The 18,641-nt window shown below is 34.5% G+C and overlaps 3 protein-coding genes across 5 annotated transcripts; 2 read left to right on the plus strand and 1 right to left on the minus strand.

The window, feature by feature from the left end:
• Nucleotides 1–75: 75 nt before the first annotated feature.
• Nucleotides 76–3,729, plus strand: LOC114940726 (Receptor expression enhancing protein B). Of its 2 annotated transcripts, none has more exons than XM_029315475.2 (4): nt 76–319; nt 790–1,022; nt 1,099–1,234; nt 1,344–3,729. In XM_029315475.2, exons 1-4 carry the CDS (start codon nt 193–195, stop codon nt 1,388–1,390), a joined length of 543 nt encoding a protein of 180 aa, XP_029171308.1. In that variant the 5' UTR covers nt 76–192; the 3' UTR covers nt 1,391–3,729. The 2 variants fall into 2 exon arrangements, with proteins under 2 accessions (XP_029171308.1, XP_029171316.1); XM_029315483.2 differs by having other exon boundaries at nt 1,347–3,729.
• gudu (Armadillo repeat-containing protein gudu) lies at nt 2,672–11,046 on the minus strand. 2 transcript variants are annotated; one of them, XM_029315350.2, is made up of 10 exons: nt 10,908–11,046; nt 9,196–9,496; nt 8,723–8,926; nt 8,400–8,486; nt 7,980–8,228; nt 6,455–6,886; nt 5,298–5,702; nt 4,796–5,017; nt 4,248–4,363; nt 2,672–3,820 (listed from the first exon to the last, which is right to left on the minus strand). In XM_029315350.2, the coding sequence occupies exons 1-10, from the start codon at nt 10,961–10,963 to the stop codon at nt 3,787–3,789; spliced, it is 2,106 nt and encodes a 701-aa protein (XP_029171183.2). In that variant the 5' UTR covers nt 10,964–11,046; the 3' UTR covers nt 2,672–3,786. The 2 variants fall into 2 exon arrangements, with proteins under 2 accessions (XP_029171183.2, XP_029171192.2); XM_029315359.2 differs by lacking the exon at nt 10,908–11,046 and having other exon boundaries at nt 8,723–8,931; nt 9,196–9,260.
• A 1,317-nt stretch (nt 11,047–12,363) lies between these two features.
• mRpS21 (mitochondrial ribosomal protein S21) lies at nt 12,364–13,500 on the plus strand. Its single transcript, XM_029315493.2, has 2 exons — nt 12,364–12,486; nt 13,110–13,500. The coding sequence occupies exon 2, from the start codon at nt 13,112–13,114 to the stop codon at nt 13,382–13,384; it is 273 nt and encodes a 90-aa protein (XP_029171326.1). The 5' UTR covers nt 12,364–12,486; nt 13,110–13,111; the 3' UTR covers nt 13,385–13,500.
• The last annotated feature ends 5,141 nt before the right edge of the window (nt 13,501–18,641 follow it).

Consider the following 18,641-nt stretch of genomic DNA (forward strand, 5'->3'; position numbering starts at 1 on the left):
CGCAGTCGAATAGTTTCGAGAAGTCGAAAGAGGAAATCGAAGTATCGAATGTATATCGATCGGTCGATATCGAATAATCGAACGTCATTATCGGCCATATCTCTCTTAAGTGACGAACAGGTGTACGATCCGTGATCAACGCCGCACGGCATAGTTTTGTTGATCGAGAGGTCTTTTCGTGATAAAAATAAGATGGCCCGGATCGTCGCCGTGAAGGAGTATCTCGAGAAGGCGTTGAAGGACGAGAGCAAGCCATGGGCAAAAATGTTCGCCCGCGCGGAGGAGAAGACCGGCGTCGACCGATTATACATCTTTGTCGGTGAGTTTGCTGCGTACGATGGGAGCCGATTATGAACGCCGGGATTTCCAATCATTTCCATTAATTGGAAGGCCAACTTGCGTGTTGTTTCGGAATAAATTACTCGCACACACATGTCAATGCGATCTCGCGGTTTCCCCGCGAGTCGTTATCGCGCGCATTCTTGGTTACGCAATATTTTTTTCCTCTCGTGTTTTTCTTTTGTATATACGTTTGCTTCGGATATTACAAAGAGAGAATGCGCATCTCTTCCAAAAATCTGCAACCTGTTGATCTTTACCCGCAGATCATATGTAATCGCATGACAGGTCTCTACATTCTTATGTCGCATCATGCGAATTTTTGTAAATAATATTTCAAATTTGTAGGAGAATATATTTCGGAGAATATATTTGAACATATTTTATATATTATATAATGAATAAGAATATATTGGTCATATATATTCATTTATTTTTATTTATTATTAGGCTCATTAGTACTGCTGGCCTTATATCTGGTATTTGGCTTGGGACAACAGCTAGTATGTAATATAATCGGTTTCGTTTATCCTGCGTACCAATCTATGAAGGCGTTGGAAAGTCCCAAGAAAGAGGATGACACAAAGTGGCTTACTTATTGGGTCGTTTTTTCTGTATTTACCATAGTAGAGTTCTTCTCTGAATATATCGTCTGTTGGTTTCCTGTCTATTGGCTGTTCAAGGTATAAAGCTTGGAAAATTATTTTTTAAGACAGATCCAGCTAATAGCAAGTTTTACATCGTGTCTTTTTGATGTAGTGTATATTTTATGTGTGGTTGATGGCACCAACCGAGTACAATGGTTCCTTGATTCTATATCGCCGTATCATCCGTCCAAAGTTCATCCAGTATCAGCCTGGATTAGATAGACTTTTATCCAATGCACGTGATACAGGTAAGCCCACTTCTAATCAAAATCATCTAATTTTTTAAAGAAAAAAAGAATATCAGAAAATTATTTATTTCTAAAAATGGAAACGTATAAAAACACATGTTTATTATAGCAGTCAAAACTGCAGCGGAAGCATTGCTGACCAACAAGCAAGATTAACGGAGCTGCAAATCAAATAAATAGAAAGCCCATTTGTATCTTTCCCTTTTTACTCATTCCTGGAAAAAAACAGCATGATTTTTGTGCTTTGCTAAATAATATTGGGCGTTCTATATTATAAGAAATGCACAATGGCAAGAAAAATGTCAAAAAAAAAATTTTTTTTTGGAGTATTCAAATACAACAAGTGATTGTTTAAACAATCAGGGATACACTTTTGTTCGAAACTGCGAGCAGCAAATATGAAGAATAGAAGAATGAAAAAGTACCTCTCTGTAAAATAAATCATTGACTATTTTATTAATATTAACGAAGTAATTAATAATTTATTTTTCAAAGGGAGATTTTTTCCTTCTTTTGTTCATATTTACTACCTATACGTAACAATAATTTGACTTTTAGAATTACAAAGTAATGTGGTTCAGGAAAGTTGCAGGGTAGTCTGGAAATAGATGTTTTGGTTCCAGTTGCTCGAAATATCGTTTACATAGCGGTTTCGAGTGAAATTGAAAATAAAACTTGGAGTGTTCTTGTATAGTAGAGGATAGGATAGCGTCGCGTGTTTTTTGCCATTTATGTAATCATGGATAATTACATATGTAAGTGTACTTTATTCTTAGAATGTTTCACCAACGATTTGAATTCCAATTATCTGATGATTTAACTGATTTTACGTCTTCTTGTAGATTAATGTTGCGCATTTGTTACCACCCTAAATTTTCAGATTCTCGCACATAAAGATCAAGTTACTTTTTAAATCAATTTTTGTATAATAAAACATTTATTTTTGTATGTCAGAATGTCAAATTACACAAATTACTTATTACTATAGTTTTTTATATTATATGATGAGATAGACTTTATTTATTCTGATAAAATGTTCACTCTATCCTGCGTCTGTCGTGAGAATCAAGTGTATATATATATATATATATATATATATATATATATATATATATATATATATATATATATATGTGACATTGGTAACGAACGTGTAGCTCCATCTTATGTATTATATTAATGTTAATTATCATGTGTGTCAAGTGTTTGGTTCTTTATCTTAAAATATTCTGCGATATCAGTCTTAATTAAGATAAAATTCAATGTTGGTGAAATTAGGTAGGTAAGTTTCTACGCGTAATTGATAAATAGCGGGTGGTTTAACTATTAAAAAAATGGCAAAGATTTAAAGTATTAAATCGGAAATGGTACATAACCGATCCGGAGAAGTTAACGTAAAGATTTAATAAAAAAATTTATATCATTTTTAATAAGCAATATTGCTATTTAATTATTACATATGTCTATCTCCGTCTTATAAATGCGAAATTATAATTGGCTAAGATGATGAGACTATCAAACAGATCAACCAACAGACAGGAGCGCATTGTGAATTAGATAGAAGGAATCAAAGTAATGAAAATGAAAAAAATCATTATTCGGAGAAATTTCAAGCAAGTTGAACAAGCAAAGAGATTTACTTAAAAATTAAGCATGGGCTCAGCTGGTTCTTCGTACGCACAATGAGCAGTTGAATATAATCCAAATTGGAATACAGGCTATCAAACATGGCCAAGTCAACCGCAATCCAATGACGGAAGAATGCTAATCAAATGGAGGTCAGGCCGATTATAATGTTCAGTGGACGAAATATTATAGAAGCATCGGCAAAATTGAACTAGCCAGAAGCCTGAGAAAGAAGGCGGAGATATGATAAAAAAGATTCAAGCAGAAAACGGAGCTAAATTTCAATTTAAACAAGAAAGAGAAGATAGTTCTGATGATAGAAAATGTTTATTACATATGTCTATCGCGGAAAAGGCGCAATCCTTGTTGAATTGAGTCGGGAATCCAAAGTTTCCAATTTACGAAAATCGTCGGTAAATAAGAACAGTTTAAATTTGCGTATTAAACACGCGAGAGAAAAGTCGAATCGTATTAGCATACGATTATCTTCTTATCTCTCTTCTTGATTATATATAATAATCTACGTACATACTTCAAAACTTCGATTTTGAAGCTTACAGAGACAAGCTTAGGATATGTATATTGCTCAAATATAAGCCGTCGTCTTGATTAATTTAATAATTAATAATTGTACATTTGGCAAGATCGAATTGTTCCTCAATTGTGGATCGAATGTCCGAATCCTAAAAATCTAGGAAGAAATTTTCTACATCTTCAATTACTGTTAAAAATTCTTTGTACAATGTTACCAGTTGTTGCCACAAGAAGAATATTAGAAGTTTTAAGCAAAATTGTAAATTTAGAGATATTGACGGAAAATTATGTATAAATTGCCATTGACACGCATCAATAAATATCTTTTTATTTTATACATTTATTTTCTCTTTCTCTTCTTTTTTCTAATTTATTGATGTAACTGATGTCACTCATACACGAAAATCAGTTTCTTGTAACGTGCTCCTGTGAAAAATTTAAATAATATTGTATATACATAATATATACATATAATTTTATTCAATAACAATAATTTAATCTTAAAGAGCACAAGTAGATGCATAAATATGTATAAAGTTGAAAAATCAAACATGAACACAATGCATTATTAGAATATTGATTTGAAATATAAGTTGCTAATTGAATGAGATAATTTTATGCTAAATGACTTATTTAATTATAGATCTGATTTTCTGATATTTAATTTTAAACTGACAAAATAAACACAATAATTTTTAGAAATATTTTATTAATTAATAAAGTAAAAATTATCTCTCATGTTTTTATAATTAAAGCAAGAAAAAAACGCAAATTAATCTATTTCACAATTTTAAAGTAAAAGTTATCTGTTGTACTCTTTAGGATTCTAGCTAAAAAAATATAAAAGAATTACACTTCTTTAAAGTGGAATTTTTCGGCTGTCAATGCGAGCTTTCTTATGTGACGAATAGTGGACGCAGCTGCGATCTGCACCTCCGGATCGTCTGAACCCACCAAGCGCAATACGTGCTGTTTTTTTAATTGAAAATCTCATTAACTTTTTCAAGCGTCGGATGTTTAATCAAAACATCCGAAACAAGATAAAGAAAGCGAAAATAATCCCATTAAGTCGATTTTTTTATTTATTAATTGAAATTTTTAAATGTTAAAAAGACGTAACCCTCTGAATATTTAAATTTTTTTCTGCTAAGAATTTCATCTTCAAAAATGACAAATATCTGCGAGGCAATAATAAATTGATGAACGTTTCAATGTTGAGACAAGATATTTATATATTTATATATAAAATTTTTTATTAATATTTTAGATATTTCATTTCTCGCAAGATAATTTTTTTTCAATTTTTCGAAAATTTTCATATAGAATTTCGTCCTTTTAACATGGAGCGGTTTCTCATTAATGTCGCGTATGCTGGCCACGTTAAACGCTTATAATTTGTACCTTAATAACGCCGCAGGTGTGCATGGTCACGCAGTTTAAGGGCTCCTTGCTTAAATGGTACACGGCGATGCAGACGCCTTTTAGCACGTCCTTGTTCTTGCTGGTCATATAATTAACGAGCGGTGCGACGGCATTTAGTTTGCCAAATTCGTAACTATTCCGATCCCATTCGCAACAATAGGCTATCGCTAACGTCAGATTTGCCCGCAAATTCTCATCATCCTAAAAGAAACCATCTTATCACTACTGATATTTTAATTAAAAATATTTAATAAAAACTTACGCGTCTAAATGTGATTGTTTCGTGGAAAAAGATAAAGAAAATATTCTAATAAAGCTTCTAATAAAATTATATTAGACGTATCATATATCCATAGAAATTAGTATAAATAAATAACATGTAAAAAGAAAAACTCGTCACTTCTATCGATTGCTCTTCTCTTTTTCCACGAGAAGTAACCCGGAAGCAAATAAAGGAAATATTATATAGCGCTAAGCTAACAGTTTGCACGAGGGCAGCCAACTTCTTCACGACCCCGTGATCCGTCAGGATGCCCAGATTTTCGGGATCGGCGGCGATCTCCGCAATCATAGCGCAAACCGCGGCGAGCACCTCCGTGTCCTTGCTCTCCAGGAGGCTAACTGTGAGTTCCAAGCCGCCCACGAAGGCGCGCACCATTTCCGGCGAGTCCTTGGCGTGACGGATGCAGGGTACCAGGGCGAGACAGGCGTTACGCTTGATCACGTCGCTCGGATGCTTCAGTAGGGACCAGACCAATCGCACGCCGTCTAGCCGGTGCTCTGGATCGTTGATGATGTCCATGCATCTCTCGTCGACGGCGCACTCTTTCAGCACCAACGGCACGTTCTCGAGTAATGGCTGGTACGTGGCGCTCAACAACCTGATCTGCAAAGGTCCATCAAGTGGCCCATCACATTCTCCCGATAATGAAGTGACGAGGAAAACGTCACGCGATTAATGATCGAGAGTGCCGGATTCGCGAATCCTCCAATGCGCAATCCAATTATCGCCTCATTTGGAAATTATTACTCATATATAGGGTCAAGTGAGAAATAATTAAACGCAAGTGGGTCAATGCAGTAATATTTCCCGATGATGAAATTAGTGATTGTTATAAAATTATACGAGGGGAATTAATCTAATAATCGTTCGTGGATAATTGTTCACGGAATTGCGGCTATCGATTTCGCTCTATATTTATACAGAGCATATATTTGTCCTCAAATGTGTTCGAAAATTTTTGTCAACGCTCAATATTTTAAATAATTCCTTAGTTTCCAATGTGATATTTTAGTCAACATTTAATTAATTAAAACACGAAGTAAATAGACGAGAGTAAAATAGTTTTTTATAATAAGTTGGCGACAAAATATACGATATTTTATCTGCAAATAGAGATTCGATTCTTTGTGTATGTAATACAGCTTCGCAGCTTTGTATATTGTACAACTTTATAACTTTGAGAATATATTTGTTCCGTTGTATGTATATGTCTATTCACTTTTGTTATTCAAGTGTATAAGCATGTATAGACAGAGTTATTGTCAAACAGGAGGAGTAAAGTTTGATCCAAGAAGGCCGAGAGAGCGAGCGAGAGAGAGAGAGAAGTGTACTTTCCGACTTTGAACGGTCTTTACCAGTTTCGGTAGACCCTCGTTAGTCCTCAAGACCTCCCTGTTAGCGGGATCCTTGCAGCATTCAGCGAGAGCGCCCACGACGTTGGCCAACACACGCTCGTCCTCGTTCTCCTCGAGCAGCGGCACCAGCGAGGCCACCAAACCGTTCTGATTGAACCTCGTTACGTTCTCCGGACTGATGGCGCACTTCCAAACACTGCCAGTCACCGCTGCCAGTAGTCGCTTGTTGGCGCGCACCTCGTCGCTCTGGACGAGCTTGCAGAGAGGATCCAGGCCGCCTGCCCTACGCACCATCGTCCGGGTCTCCCGATTGGAGGCGCACTTGAAGATGGCCAGGGCGCAATTCTCCTTCAGCTTCACATTCTCGTTCCTCAAGTGGCGCACCAGCTCGTCAATCATACCCACTCGCTCAAACGCCTCTCTGAAAACGCTCTGCAATATTCATAGAAATGTAATATTAATCGCAAGGAGATACTTTGATTAAAATCGCGAAAATAGATTGTAATTATCAATAATTAATAAACGTCTTTTCAAAGTTTCATCATTAAGAATGAGAATATTGCAAATACAGTTTCAGAATATAACGTGATATCGATATGCATTTGACCTGATTTGTAAATTGAATTTTTTCTTAATTACCATATCAATATTTAGCGATAATTACATTTTTCTATAATCCCTATATATTTCATATTAATTAAATTTATTTTTCACAAGTAGATCAATGCGTTATCTTTTAATTAAGGCTTCTCGCCACGGCCATGTTAGATTGTCAGAGGCGAAAAACACACTGAAAATTTTAGTGTGCCATTTATAGATAAAAAGAATTTTGATGAAATTACAAATCTCTTTGGCACACTTTTGTAAAACAGTCCAAAAACTATTTTTCTCCTTGAATCAATCAATAATCGCACTGTAAAAAAAATATGTAATATTACATAAAAGATATGTAAAATTATATAAATAATAAATGTAAAAGTACGATAAATAATAATGAAATAATAATGAAACGCTATACATTTTCATCATTTATCGTGTAATTTTACACTTATTATTTATGTAATTTTATATATTTTTATGTGTAATATTATTACATATTTTTTTTATAGTGCGTAAAATGATCGTGATGTCAGACTTTTGTCATACCGAATAACTGTGCATGCACAGACCAGACTGTACCTTGTATTTATTTTACAGCTGTTGATTGATTATAAAAAGAAGAAAATAATTTTCGGACTATTTTAAAAGTGTGTTAAGTCATCTATAAAGTAATGTTTCATCGAAAAATAGCTTCTTATATAAAAATGGCATGCAAGAATTTTTAGCATGTGTTTTCTCGCTTCTATGATGTCACGATTTCAACATAATCGGCAAAGAGCCAGAAGCCTTAATTATCAATTTAGCGATAATTAATTTTTCTATATAATTTCTATATATTCCATATTAATTAAATTAATTTTTTTTATAAGTAGATCAATGCGTTATCTTCTAGTTAAGTGAAAGCTATAGAGGAAATTCGGTAAACCAGATCAGCGCACTGCTGCACGACGCCCATCGTCGGTATGATCAGCTGTGTATGTGTTGATCTCAAGAAGCGTGACATCAGACGAACGACTCCGTGCTTGCGAAGCTCCTCCTTGACCTTCGGACTGCTGCTCAAGGAATCCAGGACCTTGGCGCAACCGATGGCGACCGCCACGAGTTCCTTGTTGATCTCGTTCAAGTCGTCGTACGATCGACGGAGGACTTCATCCGGCACATCCATCACGTCTAGCTAATTGTATTTAAAGGTTCGTATTAAAAAAAGGAATACGCTTTGATATTTAAAAAATCACATGTATAATAATTTTGAAAACATTTTTATGCATTGTTTTATGTATGTTACTCACATTCACGTGAAGTGTGAATAAAGAATAATATAAATAATTGCAATCCAATAACTTACTATTAGCGGTACTCCACCACGAATTCGGATTTGCTTCCTAGCTTTCCTGACTCGAGTTATAATTGCCATTGTTTCGGCTGCTAAAACCTGCGAAGAATAAAAATACGTACTAAATGTATTTAATATAATCAAATTAGACGAATAAATATATAACAAAATAAATAATATATTTAAAGATTAAAATTGAAGACCATTATTTTTAATTGAACGAAAATATATTGGTTGGTTGATAATCAAATCCTATATGTTAAGCTATTATCTCAAACGAGACAGTTAGTCGATAGAATTAAAAAAGTCATTAAGAATCGGGATCGGTGAACGACCTGAATATCTCGAGCTGGATGCTTCAGCATTTGGATCAATGGCGTCGTGATGTCCAAATCAATCAAATATCGCTTCATCTCCGTGGTAGTCGCGATTTGCAACAGGACAGACAGCGAGCCATTCTGACACTTGATGTCGTTCGTTTCCAGAAGGTTCACCAAAACTTCGAGGCCGCCCATTTCCTGAATAGCCTTTTGTATGATCTGTACTATCGCGAAAAATTATAGAAATAAAAAAGTATACATACATATATATATATATATTCATTTCGTTATGAACCCAAATAGCAAATTGATGTCATCAAACGTCAAAATGACATCATTTTGCTTGCTACTTGGGAAATATAATAAATGTTTAATAAAACCAATAATCTAGTTAGGTATAATATACATTTTCCTTAATTGTTTATTTTATACTGTAACGCGATAATGAATAATTTTCTTATAATATCAATGAAACATAAAACACGAACCTTGTCAGTGAGATCATAATCCTTCAGCAGACACAAGGACACCATAGTGGCGGTTTGGTTGCCGGCCTTCATGTACTTAATGAGCTTCTGTATATGCCAGAACTCGGAAGGCACTTCCGGATGATCTTCCTGGCGATATCTGGCCTCTTCTTCGCTTTCCGATTCCGGCTCGTCATCCGAACTCTGCTCTTCAGCTTTTTCGCTGATAATACGCACTCGAGGTCCATAAGGTTCGCCGGTGAGCAAAGATATCTGTTTCGTAGCTTCGGATTCGGTCGTTTCTACGGTTTCCGGCTCTGATCTACAAGAACGAAATTAGTAAATTCGCTTAATTCTGCGGTTTGAAAGTTCTATTTATTAATGATTCTAAGATCTAGATAAATATAACTTGGAAAGAATTAAATGGATAAATTAAATTATTCTAAATTTTGAATAATTTAATCTAAATCTTTTATCGTGCGAATAGCTTGATTTATAAAATTAGACATTTTTGTGGAATATCAATCTTTAATAACGATGTAAAAAGAAAGAAACTGTTTACTTTCGATTATTATCTTGCATTTCTTAGGGCCGTTATGTCATTAAAGATACTATTTATAAATAAAATAACTGATTTATATTTTTGCTAGAATGCCAACACAAGCAGATAATTTTGTAATTTTTTTTATATACTAACAAAATTTGATATTAATTATTTTAATAATACTATATTAGTTCAATTAGTTTGTAATTTTTTAATTTGCATAGATTGATAAATTAATTGCACATATTATAAATACATGGAAATAGATTAGATTGCGTCTGATTATTGATTATATTTATTATACGATATGTATTTATAAAGCATGTGTAATTTATTAATTTATTTCGATTCTTTTAGAAATATCTAGCACAATAAAATTGACAAAATGATTTTCTTATTGTCAGTGATATAAATACAAGAATTGGAAAAAAGCTTTAAAGACTCTCTCTCTTATTGTCTTTCTTGATTGATATAAGAATTTAAAAATAAAGCTGAAGAAGACATCGTTAAATTTGATAAAAGCATCGAAAAAATGCAGCTTTCTCAAATCATTAAAATCTATAAATAAGTGATCAATTTCGGGAATAAAAATTTCGCGCATGATTGACAAGTCGACGCGAATATATATCCACAAAAGAAATTGAAATTGGCGGGTAAATTTTTTCGTCGAATAAAAAAGCTCTTCGCAAAAAGAGCTTTTATAGTATATATCAATTTGATATTGGGCTTTCGGCTGTGAAGCCACGTAACTGCCCATCACGAAGAGAATAGCCATTTTCGAGAAGAATTCTCGAACATCGGAGTTCCATTAATCCGCCTCTTCGGAAAAAATATTTCTAGTAATATCAAATTGAGAAAAGTAAATTTTCAGAATTTAATTTTGACGATATGGATTGAATACTTTGGAAAGGGCGGAAAAACCAAAGAAAAAATATTACATTTTTAATAATTAAATCATACATGCACAAAATGATCGTTAATTATTAACGAAGAGCTTGTTTCTCCACATTCTCCACCGGATTTTATCTGATAAATAAATAGATTTTGTACGATATATTTTATTATATTTGAGTTGTATCATAATTAATATCTCTTTCTACACGTAATAAAATAAACAATAGCGTTAATACAAAAAGCAAAATTAAATCACCATGGAATTGTGTGATTTATTTTCCTCGAGTTTACTTACTTAATAGGCTCTATTTCCGATGGTGGGATAATTTCTTTCTTCTTTTTCGGAGGCATTTTTTATAAAGTAAACATAAGTAGTGTACAGTATATTATCTCTCTTTCAAGGAACAGCAAAAATTCTTCGAGCTCGAAAGACACGTTTGACAATCTCCACGCTGGAGTAGAGTATTATCGATCAAACAATTATCGCCAATTTCATTTCCTTGCTCAAAATAATATACGAGTCGACAAAAGCGAATAAAACATTACTAAATTTTTTATTTAATATCGATATTTTGCATCTGAAGTAGGCCACTTTGTAACAAGCCAATTTTCACAAAATTGTCAGTTTTATTTTCGAAGACATCGGATAGAAATTTATTGTCAATGTACGTTTTATAAAAATGGGAAAATATTTTGTAAAAAATGCGCCAACTTACTAAATAATTCCACAGGTTGAGAGCTGCTTGTAAAATTTTTTCCAGCAATTTTGAAAAATTTATTCGACACGCGCGAGATCGGCAATATAAACACCGATTCGGGGAAGAGGATGCATTTTAATCGGATGAAATATGGAAACGATTCGTAAAATCTCGTGTTTGTCGAAGGAATTCGTTCTTAGAGAAACGACATAGCGAAAATATGATGTGTCAGCCGGATAAGCTGTGAAAAAGAGAGAGAGATCGTATATACGCAACATGAACAAATGTTTATCGTACACATATACGCTTCACCGTTCGCCTTTATTTTATTTCTACTGTCGTTGAGTGCCTGGCTATGCATATGTCGATGGGGTTTCGGTTACAATCTCAAAGACAAAGAAGTAATTCACGAATTTCATTTCATATATCATCTCCCTATTTTTCATAAAAATTACTCGTAACAATCCAAGTAGCAAACTGACGTCATTAAACGTCAAAATGATGTCATTAGACGTCATTAAACGTCAACTGACGTCATTAAACGTCAGTTTGCTACCTGCGAATGATACATTTTCCGCACGAGGAAATATTTTTTTTAATGTTCCAAATACGTGTTATATCTTCAAATATTGATTTTGCAGATCGTCCGTTACCTGGTGGTCTACTTTATTGTCATCACGCTGCTGAATGTGATATTTTTAGGACACATAAGATTCTTTTACGATTATCCGCCGGAAACGAGGACTAATTAATCAAGTACATTAAAAAATTAATATTATAATATTATAAAATATTAAATAAGACGAAAGAATTTGATATCTCGAGAATCGTTTCATATATTTTTCCATTTACACTTATATATTTCTTTTTATTGTATTTTCCAAGCTTTATAATAATTGTTGAAGATATAATTCGTGTGTTAATTTTGCATCAACAAAATAATTTAATACTAATAATTATTTTTGCAAAAATTGTAATATAAAATGTCATGTAATCTTTATCTACTTTATCATTCGAGCTTTCGTTTTATTTTCATTTGCAGCAACTAGATGGCTCTACTTGCTTCGTTTTCAGCGGAAAATGTGTGAAAGAGGATTATTTCGTTTTGTTGTCCAGAATCGATAGTGAAAGGTGTTAATTTATAAGTGAATTAATGATTTTTGGCGCTATTTCATAGTGAGTATAGTATCTTTGATAGATGTGCGTGAAAAAGCGTTTGCAGTTGAAGGAATTAACGAAGATAGCGTGATGAATTCTTCACTCTAATTTAACCTAACCTAAAATGGATGCAAAATAAGCTCGCAGTAACATTTATCATTTAATAATGAGAGAATAATTTAATTTTCTAGCGTTATAATAATTTCTTAGTATATTAAACTTGTATGGATAGATAATTTATCACATATCTCATATATTTTATCCTCATATATTTCATCTCATATATTTTTATCTCATTTATTTTATCTTAAGTAATTAAAAAAAAGAAAGAATTTGTTTATTCTTTGTTTTCTAATTTTACATGACAGTCTTAAGTACGGAAATGTAATTATAAATATAAATCACAAATAAAAAGCCCTATATATATATATATATATATATATAGGGCTTTTTATTTGTGATTTATATTTATAATATTTCAAATATAAATTATAAATAAAAATTCCTAAAGAGCCAGGCTCTTATATATATATATATATATAAAAGAGCCTGGTTCTTTAGGGTTTTTTATTTGTAATTTATATTTGATATATTACAGAGTCGTGATTTAATCTTACTAATTATAAATATTTCCTTTACAGAAATGGCTCTTCGACGACACGCTCAATTCCTAAGTCGTACAATTCTGGTGCAGAACAACGATGTGGACAAGGCATGTCGCGTATTGAATCGCATATTATCCAAGGAGGACATATTCGGCCAATTCAGACGCACCAGGTACTACGAGAAGCCGACCTACGTCAGACGCAGAGTGAATTTCGAAAAGTGTAAGGCGCTTTACAACGAGGACATGGACAGGAAGATCGCATTTCTTCTACGGAAAAACAGAGTGGACCCTTTTCCTGGTGCGTCGTAAAATTACTGATCCTAGTCTCAATTGTACAATTGTAAAGGTACCCACAAGTTTACTCACATGATTTATTTATGAATGCTGGTATCAGAAAAATATAAAGAATGACCTATCGCAACAAATACTGATTATTTTTATTATTTCTGTTTTATCAACGCATTTGGTATAAAAATATCCACTTTTTAATATAATATTTAATACTGACTTTAATTCTGAAATATATTATTTTTGTAAAGAGGGTAGGAAAAAATATAAATTGATTAGTGTATATATATATATTCTGCTAAAAATATAATTTGCATTAAGGGAAGGAGAAGAATCAATAAATTATGTGCGAAGTCATAGGTCAATAACACAGCGGTTTAAACTCTAATATAGCGTCAAGGAGCGAAATAAAAAATCATTCTGGCGGACAGAAACGCATTTTCGCGTTATCTCGTACCATAAGTAACTCAGGGAAGTCAGCCTGTGCAGAAAGCTCGCGTCCCTCTTTGTTTTTTTTATTCCCATCCCTCTTTCGGGCTGAGCGACTTTCATCATCTTTCTTTCGCGAGAGAGGCGAGAAAAGACAAAACGTCCAGTTGGTCGGTCGGTTTTCCTGGCAACGACTCCGCCAACTTGGCGAAAATTGAATAGATAGTGGTGGTCCCGGCCATGCCAAGTTTTCTAGCGAAGCTTGTAGGTAAGAGAGAGAAAGAGAGAGAAGAGGAGAACTCGCTCCTGCATTCTCCATTTGGTGATAAAACGACGACGCCGCGTATTAGAGTAAAATAAGTAAGTTCTGTCCGCGCTCGCAACTCGATTTTCGAAATCGTTCTCGCAGCGAAAAATGTTTGGCGAAAAACGTCCCGCTAGAATGTTGGCGCGAAGCAGGAAAACAAGAATTTATACGTCATCGGTTTAGTTTCCTCTCATGCCAGTCTTGTTCGCGGAAAAATTTTCGATAGTATATATACATCGCGGCGTTATTATATTGAATTAAGTCCCCATGATATATATTTCGGGCAAATATAGATTTAATTTGAAATATTTTAATTATATATTTCCCATATATATTCGAATTTATTTATTTTTTGTATCGTATTTATCTTTCATTTTCTCATTCATAAAAAACACCTATATGGATCTATTTAATTTTCAAAAATTGAAAATGAAAATAAAAGGAGATATGGAAATTAAATAGCGAACGAAGAGAAACTTTTATCAATTTGTAACATATATATTGTACAATTGTAGTTCGGTAGAGTGCTTCAATTAATAAATTACTCTTCTATTAGTACCTAATCATTAATACCGCGAGTGTCATCTATTCAAAGATATAAAGTACATGCTGTATCTCATTATATCTCGTGAAACGTAGAAATATTAGACGTGTAAAATGGACAGGTCGTCTCCGAAAGGGTTGAACGAGTATTGTATAAATTTCGAGATGGGTCCGTCAGAAGTGGGAGCACGTTCCTTTAATGCGCTCGACAAGTCGTATAATCCGCGATTTATTCGACCTCGGTCCGTCATAAATCCGAACCTAACGCTACGTTATTCCCGTAACTAGGAGCGGCAAACGGATCTCATTTCAGGCATCGGGACCGCACACTGTCGTCGCGCCGCGACGAGGGAAGAGAGAACGTAGACGTAGGTAGGCGAAGGTAGGATAGACGGAACGACCTGAGCGTCGTCTCGCTTGAGAAGGCGGTTTGGCTTAACTCCCGGGAATCTGGATCCGAAACTATCCGACCAACTACTCGCAAGACAGTTTGCCCAGAACCGGATTTCTCAGTCCCGAGGGATGCCACCCTGCCTACCCTCTTCGTTCTCCTCCCTCTCTCTCTCTCTCTCTCTCTCTCTCTCTCTCTCTCTCTTCTAAAACCATTTCGATTCGAAACTCCGCGTATGCCTTCTTCGCCAACCGAATGACATGATGGCTCCATTATTGCGCGAGTGCTTTTGGGTATTACGTTATGTGGCGAGATCGGATTTCGACCGACACGCTCGAAAACAGTCGAAACGAATGGAGATGGCGGAAAAAAAATATTTATCTAAGAGAAAACGATCTTTCTTGACGAACAAGAAAAGTTCGGCGAGTAATAAAATTGTCAACGTTGAATGATATTTTTATTTACACCGATTCAAATTCGGATTAAATTTTGTCAAGGTAAATCTATCTTGAATTCAGTGGAAATATACGATCTTTATTTATGCGTGTGTAATTTTATTTGGTTTATTTTAAATAAAACATCCGTATATATTTGCAATACTGAGCTAAAAAATAATTTTCGTTCATGACGTGCAAAAAAATGTTGAGCGAGCTATCGGTCCGTTTGAAAGAACACGAGCTTCATCATTGATCATGGGCGATTTTTTTCAGAGGAGGATAATTAACATTTTTTTATTTCTTATTTTTCTTAATTTTTAAAAATCTAATTTTTTAATTTTCCTTCTTTATATTAATAAATATGCAAATAAATTCCTTTCTCAAAAGGAGAGCAAATGCTTAATTTTTGGAAGCATCGATTCCAAGGGAGGGCAAATGCCCTCTTCTGGCCTTCTCTGCGAACGCCCATATCGCATTGATCATCGTATTTTTCATGTATATCCACGTCCAGGTTAACATAATAAAAGTGCAGGAGGATCGAGAGGACTGCGAAAATTTTTGTTTAAACATCGCCTCGACGTTTGCCCCGCTTATCAAAACATCGGAGGTGAAATTATGTCGGGTATAGCAGCTCTGTCTTTAAACGGGGGAAACTCGCGGATCGTTTTCCCGCGAGAGACGACGGATATGCGTCGGAGTTCGTCGAGTTTCAGTCGCATCGAAAATTTCGGATTTAAGAGTTTGCCCTGTCAAGTTCGCGGATGCGAAGCCCGAAGTGCTTATCGCAAACTTTATTCGCGAGCACTCGGATGCACGCACCGACACCGACTTATATTCTCTCACTTTTATGGATCGATTCGAAGTACCCGTACCTCTCTCTTGAATCTGATTACCATTTGAAGGAGGAAGCGATACATTATTTTTCTTCAAGATTACATACAAGTCCGCGGACTTGCATGTACGAGAAATGCAATATCATTTATATTTAGATTTACAGTATATAAGGGAAACTTGATATGATGTTGGAGGAAATTCAATATCATCTCTATGTCTTCCCTTTTTTGTAATATCATAATAAAATGTAGTGATACTATCCATATATAAGGTAACGTGATATACATATAATAGTGTTAATTTCCGTACAACATATATATATATATATAATTATCTTGTATTATGCACAACATTAACGCGAATGCGGTATAACGGATTGCGAATCTGGGTAATCTTACCCGAGCGATTTAACGTATATAAAAAGGAGAGAGCTTACTTTGGTGAAAAAAAGTCGAGAATGACTTTTCCGCGGTCTTGTTACTCCATTCCCGAGAGTTTTATCGAGATCTCACCTTCCGTAATCCCACTCCTTTGGCCACGGATTTATTTCGGGAGACGGGCTCTTATGAAGAGAAAAATTTCGCGACGATATATATATTCTTGTCCGTCTTCGGACTTTTGACGAGAAAAGGTTGGACAGAGGCGGAATTAGCGGACTTTTATGGCCATAAAGCACCATTAAATCATGTACACGCGCGCGTTGATCTTTTTCTGATTTTCCCTTTTATTCCCTTCCCTCTTTTCCTCCAACTTCATCCCTCGCAGCGCCTCGTTTCTCTTTGATTTTCCACATTCAACGGAACCTACTTAACTCAGTCGCTGCTCGTCATCGTAGACCGCCAAAGATAAATTTGCCGTATGATATAATATTGACTTTAGCCTCTTGAGCAGCTTAAGATGCTAAATTGATAAACAGAAACCTCTCCGCAAATATGAGATCCGAAATATATCTCTCGATTGTATTTCAAACACAAAATATATTATATTTAATGTAATACTTGACTCGTGTTTGAGTCTCCTTCCTTCACATGTCTCTCTTTGATTTTTTTACGAAGAACAAATTTTGTTTAAAGGTAGCATTTCATGTGCAGCATGCTGCCGCAGTTTGTTGCTATGGTGAAGTTCAATTGAACGAACAGCAAAGGCAGCAAAGCGGAAGAACACGTAACTAATTGATTCTAATTATTATTATTATATTAGTTAAATAATGGATTTTTTAAAGAATAAAATAGATTATTATGAGAATATAAAAGCAAAAATCGTAATTTTAATCATAAAATAATAAGAGAACAAAGAAATATGCTCTAATAAATTTTGATCACGTGATTGATTTGCTGCTGCAGCGTATGAAAAGGCACTTTAGAGCGTATGAAGAGGCGAGAAAGTTCACTTTTAGATAAAAAAATATTTTGATGAAACAACATGACAAATCTCTTTAACACACTTGTAAAATAGTCCGAAAACTATTTTTTCCTCTTATTGACAGTCAACAACCGTAAAATGTTTATGATATCATACGGAATAATCTCAGTCATTTTATAGCTTGATTGATTATAAAAGCAAAAAGATGGAGTTTTCGGAGACTATTTTAAAAGCGTGCTAAAGCCATATCTGAAATAATGTTTCATCGAAATAGCATTTTATTTCAAAATGGCGCGCGAGAATTTTTAGCATGCGCTTTCTCTGACGTCACAATTTCAACGTGGTCGGCGAGGTGTCAGGAGCCTTAAAATTGCGCTATCGAAAACGATACACGTTCAACTGGAAACTTTGTAGTTTCCAATCAATCTTAAACGCGAGCGAAATATGTATATATTTAATTGGAGGGGAATAATGGACTCTCATCCGAAATTCGCTCGTCCCCCGTTCAATTTTGTATCCGGCCGCGACATCAGGTGCCACCGCATCAACGACATAAACGAAACGATCCCTAAATCGAACAGGGAACTGACGCTATGATCGGACTCGACCGAAATAACTGACGTAACTTCCCCGCCGCGCAAAACACAGAGGTTCATTGTATTCCCATTGCTATTAAATCCAATAGTCCGAAAATTCGGTGTCGTGTAATCGGAAGACGATTGAATCTAGAGTTCCTAGAAATAAGAACCTGAACAATATTCTAATTGGAAATCAAATGGCGTCTATAATGAGCACAAAACAGTGTAATATTATCAATTTTTTCACAATAATTAATTTCATTACTGGACCGGAAAATATTTTAACAAAAATTCTGTTCGAAAATGGACGAAACAGAATTACTGGTTGAATCGACCAGAATTCCTTTTAATGCAACAAGCATCTTATTTACACAACAAATTAATTGTTTGTGCAAAC

Source organism: Nylanderia fulva, unplaced genomic scaffold (assembly GCF_048542155.1).
Source record: "Nylanderia fulva isolate GAGA-0341 unplaced genomic scaffold, ASM4854215v1 Scaffold6, whole genome shotgun sequence".
Lineage (NCBI taxonomy): Eukaryota > Metazoa > Arthropoda > Insecta > Hymenoptera > Formicidae > Nylanderia > Nylanderia fulva.